At 39.2% G+C, this 23538-nt stretch overlaps 2 protein-coding genes across 5 annotated transcripts in view; one reads left to right on the plus strand and one right to left on the minus strand.

Annotated features, from left to right (window-relative positions):
- LOC121070336 (zinc finger protein 106-like) overlaps positions 1-3221 on the minus strand; it is a 19156-nt gene extending 15935 nt beyond the window's left edge. Inside the window, exon 1 of the mRNA XM_040557347.1 lies at positions 2945-3221. The gene's annotated coding sequence lies outside the window, so the exon portion shown is untranslated. The remainder of the gene's footprint in view (positions 1-2944) is intronic.
- Positions 3138-21836, plus strand: SNAP23 (synaptosome associated protein 23). Of its 4 annotated transcripts, none has more exons than XM_040557355.1 (8): positions 3138-3358; positions 10225-10331; positions 10903-10944; positions 11708-11756; positions 12516-12633; positions 15917-16069; positions 16622-16766; positions 19367-21836. In XM_040557355.1, exons 2-8 carry the CDS (start codon positions 10275-10277, stop codon positions 19430-19432), a joined length of 630 nt encoding a protein of 209 aa, XP_040413289.1. In that variant the 5' UTR covers positions 3138-3358; positions 10225-10274; the 3' UTR covers positions 19433-21836. The 4 variants fall into 4 exon arrangements, with proteins under 4 accessions (XP_040413289.1, XP_040413290.1, XP_040413288.1 ...); XM_040557356.1 differs by having other exon boundaries at positions 3237-3354; XM_040557354.1 differs by having other exon boundaries at positions 3253-3354; positions 15890-16069.
- Positions 21837-23538: the final 1702 nt, after the last annotated feature.

Below are 23538 nucleotides of genomic sequence, written 5' to 3' on the forward strand. Positions count from 1 at the left end.
CCTTATACAACAGACCAGCACGTACGCAGGAACACCTGGCATGAACACAGACTTTTCATTAACGACTACTTTTACTACAAGCAAAGCTAAGAATGGGCTACAGACCAGAAGAATACATACGCCTTAAATCACAATCAAACCGGCTTTCTAATTTCCTATATATAAGCAATGCTAATAATCTCCTAATATCCAAACTAAGCTTTCCTTGCTGTAAACTGAGACAGTAATACCTCCCATTGAAAGTAAATACCTTACTGCTATCTTACTTATCACACTGGAAGATTCAGGAATATACACTGCCCTAATCTGAATGGAAAGCTGTTCAGAACCACTGTTGTACACTGTCATTTCAGAGACTTAAAAACCACACACCTGGACAACTGCTGTTTTCTCCTATATTTACATTTCTTTTCCAGACTTGTACAAACTTTGTTTCTTCAGGTGTTTTCCTCAAATACCTCATTTTCTGAGTATACTAAAATTCCTGTTCCTCTTCCCAAATTGCCTACAACACTATTAAGGAAAACCGGACACACTACTCCAACTGAGACACCTATCATTGCCCTTTGGAGAGGGGCCTTTTACTACCATAATAGCCTCAAACACCAATTGAGACAAAGTTTTAATAGGAAGCAACACAATGATGCACAAGACCTGGGACAAACAGCCTACTTCAGTTATATATATCTGTGACTTCCAAAAGAATTCCTGTCAGCTTATTCTGATAATCTTATATTGCTTTGTAAGAGGTCTTCAATTAACAGACCCATATAAGAAAGACAGAACTAAGTACAAAATCAAGTGGTTGGTATTTCTGCAACATTTGGCTGTTTTATTAGGTTTGTATTGTTGTTGTTCTGTTTTTCTTCCCCTTTCCTAGGTATTTGAGCTTATGGTACCCTTCACAGGTGAGCAAACTACATCTCTTTCACAGACTGGAAGTTAAGAACAGGTACTCAGAAAACAAATCAAAACAGACTGCTTTACACGTCCTATCTATTGCAGTTTCACAGAAGCAGGTAGCTGGCTTTAGCAAAATGACTCAAGACTCCCTAACAAAGGTGTACGCACCACGTACTCATACTTCCTAACAAAGGTCTGTGCACTAGAGAGTATTTAGTTGCTCACTGGGCTCTTTATACAGTCACAACAGCATTAAAAACCCCTGTGGAGTGATTTGAGGCACTCAAACCAAGGTAGTCAGGTCATTTGTCAATATATGGAACTTTAGTGACAAGTAAATTCAAGCTAAGGATCCCAAACATTAGGCTGGCAGTCATCAATGATTCAGCAATAGAAATACAAGCTTCTGTCCAAATTTTCACACCTCTGAAAGACAGTCATTTTGTTCCAGTGATGAATATTCAGGGCTCCATCAATTTGGGATCAAAATGTAGAATAGCCTAGGTCTAGATGAAAAAAAAAAATCCCTTACCCAACACACAATACTTTTTTCCTTTTTTTTATTTTAAATAAAACAAAAGCATTTTTGTAAAGCATTATATTTTCTCATTTTTGTATAATCAGCTCAAGTCAGGTAACATCTCAAATCTTATGTCACCATGTGGTGGCAAAGTTCACAGAAGACAAATGTCAGATATTAAGAAGAATTTTATCAAGCTAGATTTGTCTCCAGATATTTTATGATCTTTGTCTTTAAAAGATAAAGCAGAAAATCAATGGAAAAATGTCTTCATTTTATCTAGATGAAATTATCTAGGAATCTTAGTATCCCTGTACATAGTTTGAGTATGTATTTATATGACAGTCGTCGTCACAATTTTATTCTTTGTACTGAATAAATATCAGAGCCCTGCATAGGTTATGATGCGTTTGGCTAATCTCTCTTCAAACACATGACGTTTTCGGTCATAGGTGCTAAAAGTTACCTAAAATTTGGTCACAGTGACTCAAGTGATAGACTAACACAGTTTGGCTAAAAACAACTATTTGCTTGAATTGAGAGCGCTAGAATATATAGCATCTATTTACAAAACTTTACATACAAAAATCAGTCTGTGATGGAACATACATGGTGATGCAAACACAGTTGTCTTTTACTGCCAGTTCCGTTGAAGCCAAGTAAGGACTGAAAAAATACAGCTGTCTTTAACAGGAGACACAGTCTCTTCTCAGGTCAGGAATGGAGTTAATTTCCTAAGGTAAAGAAGTTACAAACCAAACTTCACTGGCCCTAGTGTCCTGCAATATTTACCCCCAAAACACTGCAGTCCTAACGGGGAGGTACTTTCAAAGCTCAGCTATTAACGAAATTAGGATTTAACGAAATTAGGATTTATCAGTTCAGTAAAGCAGTCAATCAGCTTAATGAAGTAACTGAGGCTTGGCTGAATTAGGCAGCCAATGAGAGACAGCCAGAAACAGGCAGCGGAGACCTAAGACAATCGGCCCCGGGAGCGCCCGCGGCAAACAAAGCCCGTCACACCCCAGCCCTCTCCTTGCGGGTCACTCCTCAGCATCTGCCTGTCCCACAAGCCTCGGCAGAGCTGTACCGCAGGGAGAGGTAAGGAGAAGGGAACACCACTGCAGCGGAGCACCAAGTTTACACCGATACGAAAACAAACCCTCCTCTCCCATAGAAATAACAAACCGAGCCCTTACAGAACAACCCCAGAAACGCAGCACAAACACTGCGAGGCTGTGGTTGCCGCGCGTGTAAACTTTTAAAAGCCCAGACCCACGAGCACCGCTGGGAACGGCTCTCCGCTTAAGCCCGCACGCGCAGCGCTGCCTGCTAACGCTCCTCTGCTCCGCCGCATCCCGAGCCCGCTACCGGGGGCTGACCGCGCCCAGCCGCGGGGCCACCGGCCGCTGACGGCCGCCTCCCCTCGGGCTACCACTTGCACGTCCTGCAGCCCCGACCCCCCGCCACCCTGCAACCTCCCCCGGCAGGCCCGGAGCCGTGCCCGGTGCCGGTACTCACCCGCGGCGCCCCCCGGCGGGGCAGCGGCCCGCCCGCCCGTCCCATCCCCGCCGGCACCGAGCGCCCCCACCCGCCCGGGCCCCGCCGCCGCCGCCGCCGCCGCCGCCGCCGCCCTGCAGCACCAGCACCGCGGCGCCCCCCGGAGACCCGCGGCGCACGGGGAGGCGGGGCGAGCGCTCAGCGCAGCCAGTGGGGCGGTGAGGAGGCAGCCGCGCTGCAAGCTGGGAAGCTTTCCTCTATCTCCCGCGGTGCCTGCTGGGAAATGTAGTCGGGGTGGTGGCGCAGTGCCCGGGCGGAAGGGCGACCTCCATTACGCGGCTGATGGGCGGTGCTGCCTCCCGCTTCCGCGGGACATGGGCTCTTAAAGGGTCGGCCCGGGGGGGCGAGGCTTGGTACGGCTCGGCTCGGCGGTAGGTTCGTGTCCCCGGCTCTGTCTCTCTTCCGGGCGCGTTTTGGGGCAGTGCGGTCGCTTTTCTGGGCACAGCCGCGGGCGGTGGAGGGGAGCGGAGCGCGGGGCGGCGGCGTTAGCAGCGCCCGGTGCCCGGGCTGTCGGCGCCGCGCTGAGGAAGACGATAGGGAGAGCAGGAAGCGTGCGGGGACGGTTCCTGCCTCAGCGCCGGCCCCAGCGCTGCAGCCGCGTTGCTCGTTGGGCTTGGGGGCCTGAGGGGACAGAGGGCTCCGTCTTGCTGCCGAGACTGTGCACCGCTCCCTGTTGGGTGGGCACAGTAGCCTAAGACATAGGATAACCCTTTAGTTTGTCTAAGGAAGTGTCTTTAAAAAAAAAAATCTTCCTTCTATGCTGGCGATATGAAATTTCTGAAAGCACAACAGCAGAACAAATCCTCGATAAAAATTCCATCTACTCTGTAACCTCTCTAGTTTTTAATCTTTACAACAAGGCCTAGAAACTTCATAAATAATGGCCGTTTTTCCTAAAAATACCATTTCTTTAATTTATCGTCTCATGGGGTAGGCAACAGCTCACTTTCTCGGTGAAGGAGCCGACAGAGCATCCCTGGTCACCGGAGGCGGTATCAGAGCTGATGGCTGAAATTACAGCTCGGGAGATGCTGGCTCTCCGTCAGCTGCTGGAGCAGCAGGGTTATGTCATCTCCTGGCTCATACCTTTCTGATGAGGTTATCCCCAAGAAGGTGGAGGCTGCATCTCTCAGTCATGTTTTAGATATATCAGCTGGGAGATGTTCAATATTTCTTCCTTTGTACTTGTATATGTAAAGACAGAATATCAGTGGAAAGCATATTTTAGTGTGTTCAATAGTGCATTATATTAAAAGGATAAAGTACAAGAATTCATTTGTAATTTACCTGAAATGAAGAGGTAACCAAATATGGGAATTCAGGAATGGGAGGGATAGGATTCTTTCATACCACAACTTGCTAAAAATGAATAATGTGGACATAATATATATGAAAATTTTCCACTTAATTCTACTATGTGCAATACCAGACTGCAAAAAACTTGCACTACATACCAAGGAGAAAAACAACTTGAGGATTTAAGCATGGAGCCTTGCTGGAACACTTTATAGGACTTAAGTAGTTTTTATTCGTGGCTTGGGAATAGCTCCTCTAAAATCATCATCCTTTTGTGCTCAGAAGGGAAGCTTAATTTCTAGTTTCAAATTAGCAGTGTGGGAGGAAACCTTGTGGTGTTGATTAGAGCAGGCTAGGCTCAAATAAAGAGGACCAGTAGACAATGAGGAATTAATCCATGATATTTGGTAAAGGCAATGGATGTCTGACACCTTCTGAAAGGTCTTTGGTCTGTTGGAGACACAGAACTGCTCCATGTCTCCCAGAGATGCAGGGCTGAATTTTGTGACCATTCAGGATGGGTTTGTGAAAGTACAGGTGATCAAAACAATTTTAGGTCTAATGCAAATTAAATCCATCTGGTTTAGGAAAAGTTGTCACTTCTGACGATCGCTCCCTTTCAAAATTAAAATGTTTTGAAGTGTATTAGGTCAGAGGAATGGAAGAAATGCATACAGTCTCCAGCTGTAATGATGTTTTAAAAATATTCCTATACTGAATGCTGGTTTAAAACAACTTCTGTTTACAGTAGGTATCTTGATGTCCTTTCCAGATGCAGACGGTGTAATTGTGGCTCAAGAAGCACTTTTGTAGGCATTCTGGTGGCTTGCAGTTGGTATAAATTCATAAAGATCTGTAAGTCAGAAAGTACTTAAAGGTTTTGAGTGCTTTGGATAGCACAACTTCAATATACCATGACTATTATGAAACAAGGAAGTAAACTTTCTGTTTTTTCTTAGAGCTAGTAAGTATTAGATTTGCTTTGCAGCCTGTGCTGGAGAAAAGCTTATTCAAGCTGTGTAAATTAACTGCTATAGCTTTTATTACCTTGAAAGCGTTTACAAATATTTTTCTTGTGCTTATTTATAAATGAAAGCCTGAAAAGACTATTCAAAATACATGGAGAGCAAGGTTGCAACTTGCTTTCTTTTATACGTGTGCCTTGCTTATGCTGGAAACCGAGTGTTGGTATAACTCCAGTTAGATGAAGAAACTACTAAAACGCTTCAGGTGCCTTGTGTGCATGTACCAAGTGAAGACATCTAAGCCAATCATGCTTTGAATGGGTCTGACACCATGCTAATACAAGCCCCAAAGCACCTCTTATATCACTCATTCCTCTGCAGGGAATAGCTTAATTGGGGTTTTAAACTGTTCTGTAAAATTGCCTTTGATCTCTTCCTCGGCCTTCTCTAACATAAACGTTTTGTATAAGAGTGTCAATTCAAGGCTTTTCCTGGGGTTTTGGAGCCGCTAACTTGAATGCATAGCAAGTAGGAGGGGAAAAAAGTCTGTGTAGACATGCATTCCTTTCCCTTATCTCCTTGTTCCTCTTGTCCAAGTGATAGAAGTAATTTAACTCTTGTCCATGCTCAACTAATATCAGAATTAGAATGTTTTGCTCTGGATGATGGCAGTAAGCTTGTAGAATATCTTCGCACAATTTGCATCAACTTGTGAAGAGATAATGTCTTATCTAATGCTTGTGGTCAGAGCTGGAAATTTAAAGAACTTCCTCCTGCCCCCAAGTCTCTTAAGTAAAGCATGTTGGAGAAGGCAGATCCTTATGATTGCAGGCTTCGTGTCTGCTTGCTGCCTGTGTTTCTCAATGAGCCTCCGTTTTTATAGGGCAGTGAGAGTTAAGCTGAATAATATATTGTCTTCTAACTTGGTAGAAAAGTTTCATGAGGCCCATTACTTCAGGAAAATATGCTTTTGATAGCAGCCTCAGCTCTACACTGTAGGTGCCAGGTTTTCATTTGTAGGGGTGGGCTATGAGGGGAGTTGCACTGGAATGTGTTTAACCATAATCCTTGTAGTCTGGTAGCTGAGTAAATACTGCGAGGAGCTGATAACAAAAAGCAAATATGGCTGACTCCACGTCCTTCTTTAAAGAAGTTCTGCTTTGTATTTAGGCACACTGCAAATTATAGATCCTTGTGAGGCATGCCTATGTTCTTGTTTAAAATTTGTTTCTCTCTAAACTGGGGTACTAAACTAAAACAGCAGAATGCTTCTTTTATAAAAAAGCAAAGAAAATGGACATTGTTGATAGTAAAAATAAATGCTTGCATTTAGCAAAACTTATATTATGATAAAAAATATATGCCATGAATATTTCAGTCGCATTGAGTGTTTTCTAGGCAGAAAGACTGGGGCCTGTGTACCCTTTATGTGTGTATCTTGTGTTCTGTTGGGATAGCTGAGCTACTCTGCCAGTAAAAATTGCCTCATCTTAGGTGCTATATTCTTTAGGGAAATCTTGCAGCATCCCTACCAGCTAGGCACCTGCTATGTTCCAACTACTCCAGATAGACACCTAGCTACAGAGTATCTTTCTCCGTTGTTGGAAACAGGCTTTTTTGGAAATGCTTGATTTCTTCTCAGTTACTCCCACGTGCTTGTTTGGGTGTTACAAACCGCTGTGTGATGAGAAGTCCTAGGGAATATCTCTGTCTGGCACTGCCTTCCTCTGCAGAGCTACTGCGGTCTGCAAAAGCATGGCTGACCAGCTCAAATAGGAGAATCAAGTTACAGCCTGTTTTGGAGTCCATCAATTTTGGATATTCAACTTTGAACAGGCATTATAATAAAACCAATTCAAAAAGCATGTTATCCAAGGCCTATCTTAAGAAGGAAATGCATCTTGTACATAGCTCTAATGGCAGTGGCTGAAAAGTGAAGGTGGGTAAGGTTTTTGTGAAGTCCAGAGAAACAGAAGGTGCTGCCGCTGTTTTCAGTGGCATAAGATCGCAAGAACTGATCAGAAATGACTGGAACCCTCTTACCTGTGAAAAAGCTTGTCAGAACACCTGTCTCAAAGAGTCCGAGTGGTTTGGTTTGGCTTCCTCTGACAGAGGTCCATTATCCTAGCAAGTGTAATTGAGCATGTGAACTATCTCTCCAGATTTTGTTGTTTTGTCCCACAAGAGGCAAAACACTACAGGTATCCTAATATGAGCATCAGAAGAAAAGCACAGGCATAAGTCAGCTTCGAGGCATCCTGGAAGTGACTGGGTTAAGAAGGTTTTGCTCCATATTATGGGTGTCTGCTTTGTGGAGGGGCTTTTCTCTTCTGTGTCATGCAGCTGGATTTCTTTGGTGTTAGGTCAACTCACAAACAGTTGCAAGAACAACAACCATTGGTCTGAGGGAAAGCAGGACGGAAATGCTGTGGATTTCCACAGAACTTCTTGCTTTCTGGCAATAGAGTTGTCTAGAGAGCTGTGAGAAAGCTAGAGGAAAGCCAAGATCATCTGTGAGCTGATAAAACTGGTAGTTTCAGCAACAAGTGCTTATGTTTTCAAGCTGTCTGGTCTCAGATGCAACCTCTGACACTTTCTGGGTTTAATATTACTCCAAACTTATTTGTGCCAAATATGGGTTGCTAGTTCTTTAGTAAGGTGATGTAAGCAGGATGAAGTTGGGGAGGTATGGTTTGATAGCTAATAGTACATGAAGTAGCTCTTCAGGTAATTACTTCCATATTTCAGCATTGCCTTGTCTTTTTCATAAGACATTAATAATTCTGCAAGCCCAGGGTGAATTTGGGATTGCATAGGTGAACTTCAGTCCTGAAGTTAATTATTGCCTCACAGTAATATGTTACCTTCCAGATTATACCATCAAGAACTACTAGCTTGAGAATTGGAAGTGTTGTCTCCTTCTCCTTTCTCAGTCTCACTGCAGTTCTGTTTTTATTGTCCTCATGAACTTGTGGCTCTAGTGCACAGGATGACATTCTGACAGTACTGAACCAAGTACAGAACTCCTTATCTGGCCAGATAAGGTTTACACTCTTCCTTCAGACTTTAGGCACTGTCATGACATGAGGGTAGTAGAACAACGTATTTGCTAGTATCTATTCAAAGAGGCGAGAGCCTTATTACCCAGTTAAGTCTTATTTTATAAACAAATGTTTATTTAACACATGGCTGAGAGTTTTATTTAGTGTCATACCCTGCTTCAGAAGCACAGAAACTGTTACTGTATTGTGTAGTGGTGGCTGTAACAGCCTGGGGCCAGCAGTTGTGCTTACGCTGGGTAGCCTGACCCCACAGCTGCAAAGAGAAGCAGGACACCAGGGCTGCTGAGAAGGAAATCTCTAGATTGCTCTGGGAATACAGCTGTGTGTCCAGCCCTGTTCTGCAATTACAATGGGATTGTTGGGAAGCTGTTGCACTTGCAGGGCGGGGGCATGATATCCCTTTGGCTCTCTAGGACGAAACATGAGTTTCATGGCTCCAAGCTGCAGAAGCATTTGACTGTTGTAGGTTTGCCCAGGCCTTCCCTGCTTCAGGTGCCACACAGTGACAGCAGTCAGGATAGTAAAGAAATACTTGTTCAATGCCAACTATATAACTGAAATTTCATCCTGCTTCTGAATATTAAGTGAATGTAATGTTAACTCTTCTAACTTAGTACTAACTTAATAAGTTCCTGATTGTATGGTCAGACGACTGGACTAATGCGAACTGAACTATTAGGTCTTATGAGAGCTTTTTTTCTTGATTGAAAAAGAAAAAAATGTTGACAGCTACTTAGAAAAACCTCAGTCTTAGGCTGAAGAGGTATGTCATATGCTAAAGACAGATCTGCTGATATACTCCAAGTCCTGAAGTACTTCAGTTATATGGGATTGTATCAGGTATGTGCTTCCTATAAGGAGCTGTGAACATGTGTTCCCTAGCTGTAAGGAAAAATAGAACATGGTTTTGCCATACAAGCAGGACATTTTGGAGTGGGTATCTGGATAACCTGAATTTAATTGGAAGCTACTGATGTGAAAGAGCAAAGATTAAAAAAACAACTCTTAAAGAATTTCCTTAACTTCAGATTATTAAAGTCTTATGTAGCTTGGGACTTCTGTTCTTCCTATTGCTAGGAGTACTGGCTTTATTAGCATTCCTCCAACAAAAATGCACAGTCTTAGCTTTGAAAAACACTTCTCTGATAACAATACACAATCTATCAACTGACTTGCTTTTTCCTGCTGTCTCTTCAGGCAAAAATATATCTCCTATTTACAGTAAAAGTTAAATCATAGTGTATTAGGACTTGAGTTATATCTAAAGAAAAATCTTGGTCTCATCTTATTACAAGGAAAGTGAACTCAAACATTTGCAAGAGTTGCAGAGATGCCACTTATAACTTCCTGCTGCTCTCGCATCTGAGGGATTCACCATATCATAAGAATTATTTGTAAAGTGCTCCTGGAATCCCTTTAGGTGGTGCTTGGTCTGTGTTAGTGCTTCCTCTTTGGACTGTCTTGTCAAAATCCTTCACATAGAAGGTAAAGAGCACTTAAGGTTCATGCTAGGAATTTAAGTACTTCAGAAAACTATTTCTTTCCAGATTACTGGGTAAACAACTGTTTTTCCAACATGGAAAGGCTTTTTATTTTAAGACTTGTCCATGTCCTGATTTTTGTCTTAAGCTAACAATAGATAGCTTTCCAAAAATGCTTATGAAGTCAAGCCTTGGAAAGGAAACAATTACATGTACTGATTGTTCCTGCATTTCTCATAGCTCTTTGGTTATATCATATCAGCTGAACAAATGTTTTAGTGCCTTCTGAACACATATTGTGTTACGCCAAATGAGATGTGTATGTCTTCATTCTTGGAATTGTCTTCTTGCAGTGCAAAATACTGATAAAAGGCTGTTTAGACTTAACCAATAGAATTATTTGAAGTGTTCATACTGTCTGTTTTCTCTTACTCCAGGGAGAAGATTCTCTTTCAACTTGATTACTTGCAAGTGATAGTTCCTCAACATGGCTGAACTATCGGCTGAAGAAATTCATCTGAGGGCCAACCAGGTCACTGATGAGGTAAATACTTGAGGAAGCTATCTGGGTTTAGAATAGTTACCTGCCAAGAATACAGTATCTTTTTAAAATAATCTAGGGTGATGATTTTGCAAGAGTATAGCCAAATGTTCCAAACCTCTCTTTACTTAGTAAATACTAGAGCCAAAACTAAATTTATTCTTGGTTTCAGGAATAAACTTTTCAGTTGTAAAACCACCTACTTGGCGAGTACTCCCCACCCAGTTCTGATTACTGAGACAAGGCAGATTAGGTGCTTATGCTTGATTCTTAGTCATGCATCTAATTCCTTTCTAATGAATTTTAGTTAAATAAAAATATACTTTATTTGACTTTTGTATTATTACTTGTAATATTGTATTGTATTACTGTTAAGTATTAGAAAAAACAAGTGTTTCCGCAGTGGCTAATTAACCTCTAGGATGGTGATACATAGCTGCAACACAAATGTAGTATTACATATCAGCAGGCTGATGAACTTGTGTAAAATAGTTGCCTTACTACAATGAACTAGTAAAGAACACTTTCAGAGACTGATATATGCTATTAACACTCAAAATTCTTCTCTTCCTAGTCTTTGGAAAGCACAAGGAGGATTCTTGGCTTGGCCATTGAGGTAAGGAAGCTTTTTTCTGCTAGGGCTTTATACATTTGAAGTATGAGAAGCCGCATTTTAACTATCACAAAGTGCTCTTCATCACTTCTTGTCTTTCTCAAACTTTTTTAGAAAAACATGTCATTGAGTTAGAATGACTTAAACCTAATGTTTTCACATTACGTAATTAAGGTCACAAAAAGGATCGATGTCCTTTTTGACTGCTTTCCTCATAAGCAAAATAGCCTAATCTCCAAACGCTACAGATCAATTGCATACAGTTCTGTGTCAGTCAGTCATGGCTTTGGCAGTTTTGTCACTTGGTTCTCATAGCACTTTGCATTTTTCTTCGAGCTCACATTGTCTGTGAATAGTGTGAGAATGTCCTGCTTTGAGGAGGAGGGTATGGCTTAGTAGAGTGTGGTAGTGTAGTAGAGGACAGGGCTGTTCCTGCTTCTATACAAAAGTAGTTCTGTGTATACCTTCTTACCATCTGTTCATCAGTTGTAATGTTAAAAATAATTAAATATGATAGCTCTCTCGTAGTTCAATCTAAGTATTACAATACATTTTATATTCTCTTTGTAATATAAAAGAAATTGAGATAGCATAACAGGTGGTGATATTACCAGGCTAACGTAAGATCCAATTTGAAGCTTAGTGTACTTTACTACAGAAGTTATTCCTAGCATGAACTTGAATTATAAAATTTACTCTAGAGACCTTCAGATTTTGCACTGGTATATTGACGTCTGTTTTTATATACACAAACTTCTTTCTACAGTCTCACGATGTTGGCATCAAGACTATTACAATGCTGGATGAACAAGGAGGTGAGTTCTTCCTTCTTCCTCCCAAACATTAATGATTTATCCTACACTTTTTAGAAAAAGGATTATCACTCAAGAGTTGTGGAAACTAAAGGCTTTTTAAAAACCTGTGTGTGAAGGTAGGTGACACGCCGTAGGATGTGGGGAAATGGTCTTAAGTTGTGCCAGGAGAGGTTTAGATTGGATATTAGGAAGAATTTTTTCATGTAGAGGTTGTTGAAGTATTGATATGTGGAGTCCCAAGCTCTGGAGGAATTTAAGAAATGTGTGGACGTGGCATTAAGGGACATGGTTTAGTGATGAGACTTGATAGGCCAGGTTGATGGCTGGACTTGATGATCTTGAAGGTCTTTTCCAATCTAGATGTTTGTGATTCTGAAAATGAGATCTATTCATTGGCTATTCCCATGCATTTGTAGCATTTACAAGAGTTTAAAGTAGTTGAGAAACTGTTACAATGTGATGCAGCTTGTGCTACTGAAGCCTTTCCTTTCCACAACAGCAGGACTGACTGCATTTATTCTAAAAGCAGCAACAGAAGGGCTGTTCTGAGGACAGGGGAAAATGGTTTTGATATAGTAAACAAAACTTAATTACTTAATCTCTTTCTGCAAAATAAATTCCAGAAAGCAGGAAAGCAAAAAAGACACTTGTCTTTATATCAGGATGGAACTGTATCTTGTAAGTTCCTGCTGTAAAGGAGTGTACGTTCACCCCCACCTCCAAATGTGTGTTTATTCAGGTTACTTGTTCTTCTTCTAGAACAGCTAAATCGCATAGAAGAAGGCATGGACCAGATAAATAAGGACATGAGAGAAGCTGAGAAGACACTGACAGAACTCAACAAATGTTGTGGGCTCTGTGTCTGTCCTTGTAACAGGTTGGTTAAATTGTTACACAGGTCTAAAGTTCTTGGATATTCCCAATAGCTATTGCACTGGGAGATGGTCTTTTATAAAAGTGAAAATGATGAATCTCTGGGAACTTTGTTTTGGTTTGTGGAGGTGCACACTTTTAAAATCATATGAGACTAGCTAAAGCTTACTTACATCTGACCATATATTGTGCAACTTTCAATGTAAATGGACCTACTGTGCAACATCGTGCACATTTGAACCCTAATCTCCATAAAGTAAAATGATTCTATGATTCTGAAGTGTCTATTCAGTAGAATAGTACCAATGTACATACAAAGGAGACCAAACTGGACTACAAATAGTTGTATGTAAATGCCTGTATCCCTTAGAAATGTGATCTCCCCAGTCATTTATTCTCGAAAGTACTTCTCTGCTAACTTATATAAAGGCTGGTAATGGTGGACCATTCAATGTTATAATTCAATATCATGCAAAAAGATTTGTTTTGGAGGAGGGTAGTATTGGTTCTCCAAGCATTTAAAAGAAGTTCATACTTTAAGGAGGAAGAGAGTAGAACACATGTTGGTGTTAAAGCTTTAATATTTCACTAGTGACTATACAAACTCTTGCATGTGTGTTTCATGGTAATTAATATCATTTGTGTGTTTGCTTTTAGCCCTTTAGCATGAGGAAAAAAGACACAACTTACTCAACTGAGAGGTAGTAGAAACTTGAGTAAAAATCCTTTGGAGTAGCTGAACCTGCTTATCCAACAAAATAATACTTAGGGGATCGTTTGGGATAGATATGAATGTGGCTTCTAAGACTGAAAATCTTACCTTTAGTATCTTGAAAAAGCAGATAGTTCTGTTTTGACCTCTAGATAGGCGTGCATACTGTTTTATATTAGTTTTATCAAATTGTTGGACTTTGAGCACTCTGACACACAGTCATTGTTTTCTGTAGTTGGCTATTTTATCCCACTGAATTTAATTACACAGCTTATTGCCACTGAGCAAGCTCAGGATCTGTAAACTCTTCTGGCACCCCAAATACATGGAAAAAAAAAAAACAGAAAAACATTGTGTACCAAAATGGGAAGTAATATGCAGGAAAACTTAATAGGTAAGTAGAGGGCAATGAGGAAGAAAATGAATGCTGTTCATATACTTTCTAGTACGTGAAACTTTCTGTTAATGTCAGTTCTTTGCCAGCTGGCTATCTCCAAAGTTTTTCCTTTTACTAAAGGTAAATCATAATGTTTAACAGATGAAATACTGCTTTTTCTCACTTCCACTACACTTAGTCACTTCATTCACAAAAGCTTTGCAAAACCACAAAATACCAGCAGTACTCTAATATAATCTGTGCACTAATATCAATTTACCTGTTTGCTGGTCTTTACTATGACTTCTTCTCCATTCTCTCCTAACACTGATGCTTGCTTTCTTAAAATGAAGACTAGGATAAGAAGCTGTATTCGCTTAACTGGTGAAAGTGGATTTTAGGACAAGGTCAGTCTTATTAGCACAGCGTATACGTTTAACCAGCTGTCTAAGGTGATGCTTCTCCTGGATGTGTGCTTGCATGTGCATGATGTCTGCATGCATGTCTCCTTGTGATTGTGATGTGTTGTAACAATAAATGTCAACTATTATAGATTGCATTGGCTGTGGGAAGCTTGACCAACTGCTTGAACCCTTGCTGTTTTGCTAGGCTATATAGATTGCCTTACTCTTACAGAAACAAAACACAAGAAATGGGAATGCATAGTGGCTTAAAAAACAACTCTTAAAAGATCAGGTGATGAGATTTGTTCTTAGTAGTTGTGTTTAGTTTAAGTAACAACTTCTGTTTCTAGTGGTCTAATTCAGATGTGAAACTTTTCAGGCTTCTTTTTCAATAAATTCCTCACTGTTGCCTCTGGCACTGAATACTTTGTTAATTCAAAAGCCAAGTGTACAAATACCTCCAGCTGCTGCAACTTTAGCATGAATGAGACACAAATGTAATGCTCAATCTTGTTGCAGAAAACCTAAGGAGGTATTTAAGGCTATGTAGGCACAAGCTGTTAAAATTAACTAGTTCAGGTTGCTTTAGGATTCTCCTGGGTGCAACATTTCCATTATGAACTGAGAGACGACTCCTTTCCTTCCCCTTGAGGTATTCATGCTAGGCTGTATTTCACAGGTCAGCTCCTATGAGAAGTAATTTCCTATTGTGTTTACATAAATGTCCAAGGAATTAGAAGAGGATATTTCTTCATTATAGCTGATTTCACACCTTTTCAAATATGAAACATCTGGGCTACTGATGTTGAAGGCACTATAAATATTGAAATCTATTACTTCTAATTGTGAAGTTAGATGTACTGGAGACACTATATATATATATATGTATATGTATGTATATATATATGTATATATATGTATACATACATATACATATATATAGTATGTTTTACTTTCACATGCTTCCACCAAAGCAGAAAAGTGGCAGTGGGGTCTGGGTTATCCAAACTCGAAAGTGACAACAAACAGAATATTCTTCTCAAAATATGTTCTTTAGATGTCACAAGAAATTACTTCAATGTAGATAACTTACTTCTCTGTTAATTTCCTTTCTCTCTTGCTTCTGTAGATATGTTTTTGTAGATACGTGATTCTTGAGATTGCTTCATGTTAGTGTTCTGTGGGCTTGCTTGTTTTTTTTCTCCTGTATTGTTTGGTGTAAGTGTAATGGTAATTTGCAGAGTGAAGGAGCTGTTATTGTTTAAACATGATTGTTATTTTCTAATGTTTCTCAGGTTCATTTTGGTTAACATCAGAAAGAAGGGCTTGGCTATAGAAACTGTTGAACAAAACAGTAGAGATGAATGGTGATCTTGCATAGTGTAGCTTCTTGTATTAGTGGGATTTTTTTCATTCATCTGCTTTTCTTCCCTCAAAAGTACCTAAGCATCACATTAGATTAACTCTTGTTTTAAATGCAACCTTATAACAACGTAAGCTTTCCTGATGCTGTTGTAAGCTTCCTCTCTTCTGTTCCCTACTTCAAGAGAAATATTGTGCTTGTACTAACACTTGAGACAAGATTAGCCAACTGTCCCTAGAGTAACTTGGTTATATTTGTACTATCATGATATAAGAAATTGTAATATCTAGACAAGGCTTTTTATATCCAAAATCTAGTATCTTTAGGGCACAAGACAAATGTTTCTGACAATCCTAGATTAATTCAGGACTTCAATCAGGATGCCATTTTTTTCTGATGGAGCAGTTCATATATGTGGTTTTTACGGAGTAGGACGAAGAACTTTGAGTCTAGCAAAGCATACCGAGCAACATGGGGAGATGGAGTGGAGAACTCAGCAGATCATGTGATATCCATGCAACCAAGAAGTATAAATCAGCAGCAACCTCAGACTTCTGGAGGACCAAGCGGTGGATATATTACACGGTTTGTTTCTTCATAGTTATCTATCCTAAATGCAGGAATTGTAATCGACCAGTTGTCAGCTTCTTTCAGATAGAATTTAAGTGAAGATGCTAAATAACAAGCTCTTTACTGTTACTTGGAGGATCTATTAGTCTTTGCCATCTCCTCTCCAAGTAGCACATTCTCAATAGTGTAATGTTTCACCTTGTACTTCCTTGCTCTATAGTGAGAACAGTAGAGTTCTATCTAGTGTTTTGTTTCTGATAATACTGTTAAAAATGTCAAGTACTCTTACTGCCATACAAGTACATTTGAGGCAATTTCTTAAAATTTCTCTAGTAGCTGCTATTTTAAATTCTAAGGCTATTTTTTAGTAGTGGGTAGCCTAGAATCCTCTTTTTGGTGGGTTGCCTGCTTGGAATGTATCTCATTTTAAATGAGAGAATACCTTGGCTTGACTACATTGGCTGTCAGGTGACTTTGCAACAAAAAAATTCTATTAGAGTAGAAAAATTTTAGGGTATAGTAAAGCAAGTTCTTGATTCATGGAAACACTCTTCAATATTTGAACAGGATAACAAATGATGCCAGAGAAGATGAAATGGATGAAAATCTTACTCAAGTAGGAAACATTCTTGGGAATTTGAAAAATATGGCTTTGGATATGGGCAATGAGATTGATGCCCAGAACAAACAAATAGACCGGATAAACGTAAAGGTAAGTGTCAACGGTGTTCTCTGCCTTCAACGTAAGGATTGTTACTAAGGCGTGATAAGGCTCACTGTCCAATTGACCTGTATTTGCAGTAAAATACGCAATTAAGATCATAGCATCCTCTGGTTGTCATGACTTGAATGAGAGAGAGAACTTGGTGTTTGGGTATGTAGCTGAAAACTCAAGTACTTTATAGTGTCAAATCTTAAATACAGCTCTGGTCACTGCTTATTCTGAAAGCAACTAAATTACATTGGATCAGAAGCGTAGACTTTTTTGTAAGTCTAACTGAGATCTTTGCTTTCAGGGAATCTTCTTGTGCATGGTAGGGAATAGTTGGTTGTTCTGTGTGTTGTTTTTTTTTTAAACAATAGCAAAACTTGTAAGGAATTCTTTTTAAAAATAAATACCAAAACCCAAACTACTGCCATAGGTATTTCTTTGCCCTAACTCAAAATCTCTCGAGGCGTGTCCATGAGAAATAACAGCTTTTGTGGATGCACGGGGACATGGTCTGCTTTCATCTGCACATGAAGTTAGCTAGTCCCAGCCAGAAAAATCTTTGTGCCACCACTCCTCCCCATTTTTTTTCAAGATGAGCTTCCTCAAATAGATTAATCATATATAAATCTGATTTGGGGGGTTTCTTCCAGTGAGCAACCAATGCGGAAGTTGGTCATATTTCAGAAATCTGCATATCTTGAAATGAACAGAATCTCTTTTACGGTCATCTTGGTTAAGAAGGGAAATAGAAGCTTTAATGAATGGTGTACGTTATGGATTTTGAAAAAGCAGAAGTAGACACGTTGCTGTAAACTTATAAAATAAAGACAAGATGGGAAGTCAGATATCACTGAAAAGCCCAATAGGATTAACAGCTCTCAAATATTCAGAACAAGACTGGCTAGTGTGACATAGATGCTGCTTGTGCCTATGTCAGCATCTCAATTTTGACTAGTAATTAGTAGTAGGTGTTATATTAATGTCAATCAACATGATCTTATTGGACGTGTCTTAATTGTCTTTCACTGTTCTCTGAAACTGCATATCTGAGGTAACTTCCAAGTGAAGTAACTCAAACATTTTAAAAAGACACTAGAACTAAAGTTCATCAGAATTTAAAATGTGAAACCCTTAGCACTTACAAAGTGGACTGAAAATTGTCGGTCAAATTAACTGCAAATAGGAATTACTATTTTTAGCATTAGTGTTTCTGTTCTGGTAGTTTCAAGCATCTATTTTTTCTTGATGCTTTCATTTTAGTGGTCTGAATAAATCTTGCTCATTAAATCTTACTAACTCTTGAATATAATCTAAAATTAGAATTTCGTTATGAAAGAGCAATAAAAATGCCAACTGCAGCTCCTGGCTTTGAGACTAGCAATCTGACTATGGTCTCAGCATACTTTAATTCTTTTCTGCAAATAACCGTTTTTAAATGCAGTGAACAATGTGGAAACTGAATCAAGATGTTGAAGGTAAATCTCCAAAGAACAATACCATATAAAGAAACAAGGAGCAGTACTTAGCTTAATTCCAGGAGAGTTGATATGGATTTTTTTTTTTTTAAAAAGTCCAATCTATGTGGAAAGTATAGGCTTGATTGGGTGATTCCAGGTAGCCTGCAGTGTTGTTTTACAATCATAGTCTGAATATACCCCTAGTAAACACATTACTGCCTTTTCCTTGGAAGAGTATCTGCTAGCTAAATCCATGTATTTCCAAAATGTGGGTGGCTTTGTTTGTTTTTTTTGACAAATTTTTGTAATATATTTCTGCCGCGCCCCAGCCATCAATGTGAAGGGCAGGAAGGAAAGAACATGATGGAAGGGCTTGAACTGCTGATGTTATCATGCTACCTAATTTCAGTATAAGTTTATGAAATGGCTAATCCTTGCCATAGGTAGAGCTTCTCGGGAGTTCCACTCTTCATGGTGAGAGGAAAGGCTAGCTTTGTGCTTATTATCCCTACTGCTCATTCTCTACAGCAGACTGGATAGGGTATTTCAAAGCCCCTTATCATACCATTCAGTAAAACTGTATCTTGATACTTGTTCAGCCTATATACAGTGGCTGACTTTTGTGATGCTCTGGCAGCAGTAAGGCAATAACAAAATAAAGGGCTTTACTTACAAACACCATGCTGTTATGATACCATGACACTATAGATGTGTGGGTGGAAACCAGGGATTTCCACTTAGCAAAACAATTCTAACATTATACCTAGAGGTCACTTTGAATTTTCATTATTACTCTTAGTCCATAATATTGAAGCCTCTCTGTAGCGGTTCTTATGATGTCCAAGCACTTGGAGAGAGGTGATCCTTAATTCTTTGTTCTGTAAATTCTCCCTGACTTGCTGAAGCAGGCTACTCTATATTTTGAGGGTTAGCTAAAGACTAATTTTTTTCTCCTAATTTTGTTTCTGATAAAATTGACAGCCTAAGATTTAAAAATAAAAGAAATTTACTTCTATCTTACAAAAATGGCTTCTGTTCTGTCTACTGTGATAATATTCTGCAATTCAAAAGTTCCTGTCAGTTTAAATCTTTAGGGTGTTTTGTATGCAGTTTGCAAATGACCTATGAATTTGTCTTTTTCAGGCAGATACAAACAGGGATCGCATTGAGCAAGCCAACATCAGAGCGAAGAAACTCATTGAAAATTAAAACCTTCTGTCACTGTTCAGTGACACTGTCTTTCCAGCTGCAAGCCACCATATTCTTGGATCTGTGAAACTTCCTCTATTCTGAAATGAGAGGGGCTGGGAAAAATGAAGCAGTACCCTTTCTATAGGGATTCCTTTTCTTTTATTTTTTGTATTGCTTCATGTAAACATGGTCTTGACTCCAAGAAAGCAGTCAACTTAACTTCCTCCTACTCATTTACCTTCACTTTCTTAAACTGCTCAGGGCTAAAAGTGTCATGGCTTTGAGAACTTTTTCATGTTTTATTCCCCCCAGTCTTTTTTCTTGCATCCAAAATACAGTTCTTTATTCAAGTTGAATAAGCAGGGTAACGTGAATTCACAGTTGTGGAAAGTTGAGGAGGGCACTTTGCACTGTTTGAAATACCTCATAAGTTAAGTGTCTTCACTAAAACAGGGACTTGGTGAGTATTGTCTGACTTGTATCTCTAAGCAGGTTAACCATGGCTTTACACTTCAGACCACATGACTGGTTTGGGATTGAGCATGTGGACTACAACATTCAAGAGGCCCACTGATTACTACTTCTGGGTTGAGGGCTTTAAAAACACTTCCTAAACATACAAACTTTAATGTAAAGCTAACTGGAGGGGTGTATAGTTTTCCATTTCTTCATTGTAAATTGACATTTGGAGGCCATGACTAGGAAATCATGCTGCATTTTTCTAGTATTATTGTGTGTTTATATAACTGATCTTAAACTCTCTGTGCATGCGAGTAGAATACAATAAAAATATCCCTGAAGTGTTTCTTTGATGGAAAACTGTCCATCATCTAAAAGTTAGGTTTTAAGTGTTTGAGTGAGGCATCTGAACTGGAAGGAACTATAAGAAAATGAGTAGAAAAGCATGCAGCTTTCTCACATCCCATATTGGATTCTATTTTGGCCAGTTGTTGCTGGAGTTCAGTTTGTCTTTCTCCAGTGCAAAAGTGACTGAGATCATGCAGAGTTTGTTCTCAGAAGTGACTTTGGGGGAGCTTCTTAAATCTACTGAAAACGAAGATAAGTTTATTATAGAACTTCTTTGTCATAAGTCTGGAGGAAGCTTGAAGTATGTAAGAACTGTTTGCTAGTTGTAAATAAACTAGTTCTAAATTAATTCCTGACTAGTTTATTATTACAGACTTTGGATCTGGCAGTTGCAAATACTCCAAGTTGATTACAACTAAAATGTTCCTCATGTGTTGCAGAATAGAAGACCAGGTGAGGTAAAGCTTTCCTCTAATGAGGAAAAACTTGTTTTACTATGATACAACCAGACTTATTCCCAGGGTTTTCTTGATGTTTTTTTTTTGACAGTCCACAGGTTATCTTTGTAGCTATTAATAATAAATCCTAGGGCTAAAGAGATGACACTAATCTGCTGAAATGTAAGATGAACAATGTTAAATGTTTTTGTTTTCAGAAGTACAATCAGTGTTACGAGTATATTGTCAGTTTGCTCCCAGCACAACTTGTAAAAAAAAAAAACAAAAAAAACTGACCAAAGGATGAAGATGCTGCATATAATAGGCCAGTAGTAGACTGTCTTACGTAGGACAGTGTTTTTTTACAGGGACTGGATATTTTAGTACCATGTCTTGGCTTCTGTCTGGCATCCAGTAATTATTGGAAAGCTAATGAATTCGGAAAGTTCATTATCTACCCCTATTGGTAATGAAGGCTACATGCTTAAAAACACAAGTAGCAAAGAAGTACTTGGAAGAACATTGCATAGTAAATTTCTAACAGCCTCTTCCTTGGGAAGGCATAGGGAATTTGAATGTTTTCTCTTCCTTCTTATAAACTTTGGGTTAATTGAAGGAATATTTGCTGCTGATTATGAAAGCAAAGCATGCATTATTTAGCTATGATTGTCTCCTGGAACAGAATACTAAAGCAGTTGTGTGTTCTGCTTAGAACAGTGCAAATCCACTCTGTAGCATCTTGAAACACCTTGGAATGTTCTTCTCCCTTGCTATTGCAAGTCCATGTTCTTGACTTCCCTGTGCTCTAGTCACAAATTCTCATATTGACTGAAAGAATGCTGTGATTGGTATGCAAAATCTTCATGTTGCAATGCATATCACAGAAGGAAATAATTTCCAAGACTCTAAGCTTAAGTATTAGCTAAATATAATCTTTTCGATGCAGCAAGAGCCAAACCTGTCAGGGAGCTGGTGCCTTCATGAACAAAACAGTCTGCTTCTTGGATCATTTTACTGTCATCTGTAGAATAGATGCTTACTTCCCATGTCTGTGGAATGTAATCAACACTTGTGCATCTTTGTATTTCTGGTTTTTATTAAGAATGAAGGTTTACAGTTTCTGCTTTTGATTGTTAAACTATATTGTGCACAACAAAATACATACTTCTATAACTAAACGTGGTTTAGAACTATTTTGTCTTAGAAGTGTTTTTGTTTAATTTCCTGTCCTTGAAAAACTTGGCAGAACTAGTTGCTACTATGCAACCAGGAAGTTTCCCTTCTATTTTTATTTCACGGAACTCCTGATGTTAACACAGGAAGGGATGTGGCTGGGAAGAGAGGAATATTCTGATCTTTCCTTTTCTTAAACACTAAGTTTTCATCCCTGCATAATCAACATCGCCTGACTTCAAACTATCAAATGTGTCCATCTCTTTGAAAGACTGGTAAGACATGGGACTACATTTGAGGATTTTAAAGGGACTAGGCAAAATAAAGCTTTCCTGTCGAGTATTGGTAATACTTGCTAGGCATCTATCTAGTCACATGAGATCTGGTGATTTAACCTTCTACTAATGCAATTTCACCTAAAGAGCAATCTAGGATTGTATTTTCTCTGTACTGGAGCATTAGATTCCTAGAATGCTCTTAGGAGTTGGGGGGGAACACAGACTTGCACCAGTTTTTAGTTGAAAGAACAGTGGTATTTGGGAGTGGCTTGGAAGAAGCGCTCTGCATACTGTGGTGGAGCTGTCCTAGTATATTTCTACCAAAATTTAGGGAAAAAACTAATTGAGACCACCTGAGCATATAATTACTGAGCATGTACTGTATGTCCCACAGACACTTAGACCATGATAGCTCATGGTAAACCATGAAATTCAAGGTAGCGTACTAGATGAAAGATGAGTTAAACCTGTTAACTGAGGTAACAGAGGGTTACATCTACGTACAGCATGAGCTACAGCACATGTTGCTTGTGCAGTAACTTGCAAAACTTCTTCCTCTGAAGGCTCTATTGTGAAACAGTTTGTGGTTAACACAATGCAGTGACTTGCAGATGCTAATTCACCTTTGCTGCACTTGAAACAGCAGTGCACTATCTAAATGTTAATTGAATAAATATATGAAGTGTATCTGAATACCATGAAAAACTGGAGAGCAAGTGAAATCAAACAAATAAAATACATGCATGGATTTTTAAATGGTTATTTTTTTCTACCTCAGTAATTCCTAAGCTAAGATGCAAGTATAGTTATGCATGAAAAGAAAATTAGCAGTTTGTCACTTCTCCCCACACCCACTGTAATGCACAATTACTAATAGGTTAAGTGTACAGAATGTTACATTAAATGACTTGAACGTATTTATTGCTGTGACCTAAGATGTGAGGGTGTCAGCCAGCTTTTTTTTCCCCTGAAACTAATACCCTTCTGTTTCTGATAGAAATTTGGATAATTCAGGACTAATTCACCAGCAATCAATATTTGGCATGGTGTTTTCTCCCCTTTGCTTTACAAATCTTTTTGTAGCTGTTGTAACTCCAAGGGAGCAAAGGAGCCTAACAATGTATAACTGAAAGGTTTCCATATGTTAGATTTAGTATCTAACTTCAATATTTTTAAAAACAGTAAGCTTTGTTCTCTATAGCAATGCTAACTGCATCTTTTTCTTCCAACTGTTCTGTTGCTGATATTCCCATACTTAACTACACCATCTATTCTTACATATCTTTTGACTAGTCAAAGGAATCTTGCTAAGTAAATGTTAAACTTGAGAAAAGTAGCATGTTTGAGCACAGATTGTCCCAGCAAAAAGACCACAGCATAATATTGCAAAGTGGATGGCCTACTCTTTCATGCTTGTCTGACTGGGTGA

Source organism: Cygnus olor, chromosome 5 (assembly GCF_009769625.2).
Source record: "Cygnus olor isolate bCygOlo1 chromosome 5, bCygOlo1.pri.v2, whole genome shotgun sequence".
NCBI classification, from domain to species: Eukaryota; Metazoa; Chordata; class Aves; order Anseriformes; family Anatidae; genus Cygnus; species Cygnus olor.

Excerpts from the sequence above, each read along its gene's own strand:
- SNAP23 (XM_040557354.1), top strand. The coding sequence starts at position 10,275 with ATGGCTGAACTATCGGCTGAAGAAATTCATCTGAGGGCCAACCAGGTC. Across the intron at positions 10,332-10,902 it reads CCAACCAGGTCACTGATGAG|TCTTTGGAAAGCACAAGGAG; the intron begins GTAAATACTTGA and ends TTCTCTTCCTAG. Across the intron at positions 16,767-19,366 it reads TAGACCGGATAAACGTAAAG|GCAGATACAAACAGGGATCG; the intron begins GTAAGTGTCAAC and ends TGTCTTTTTCAG.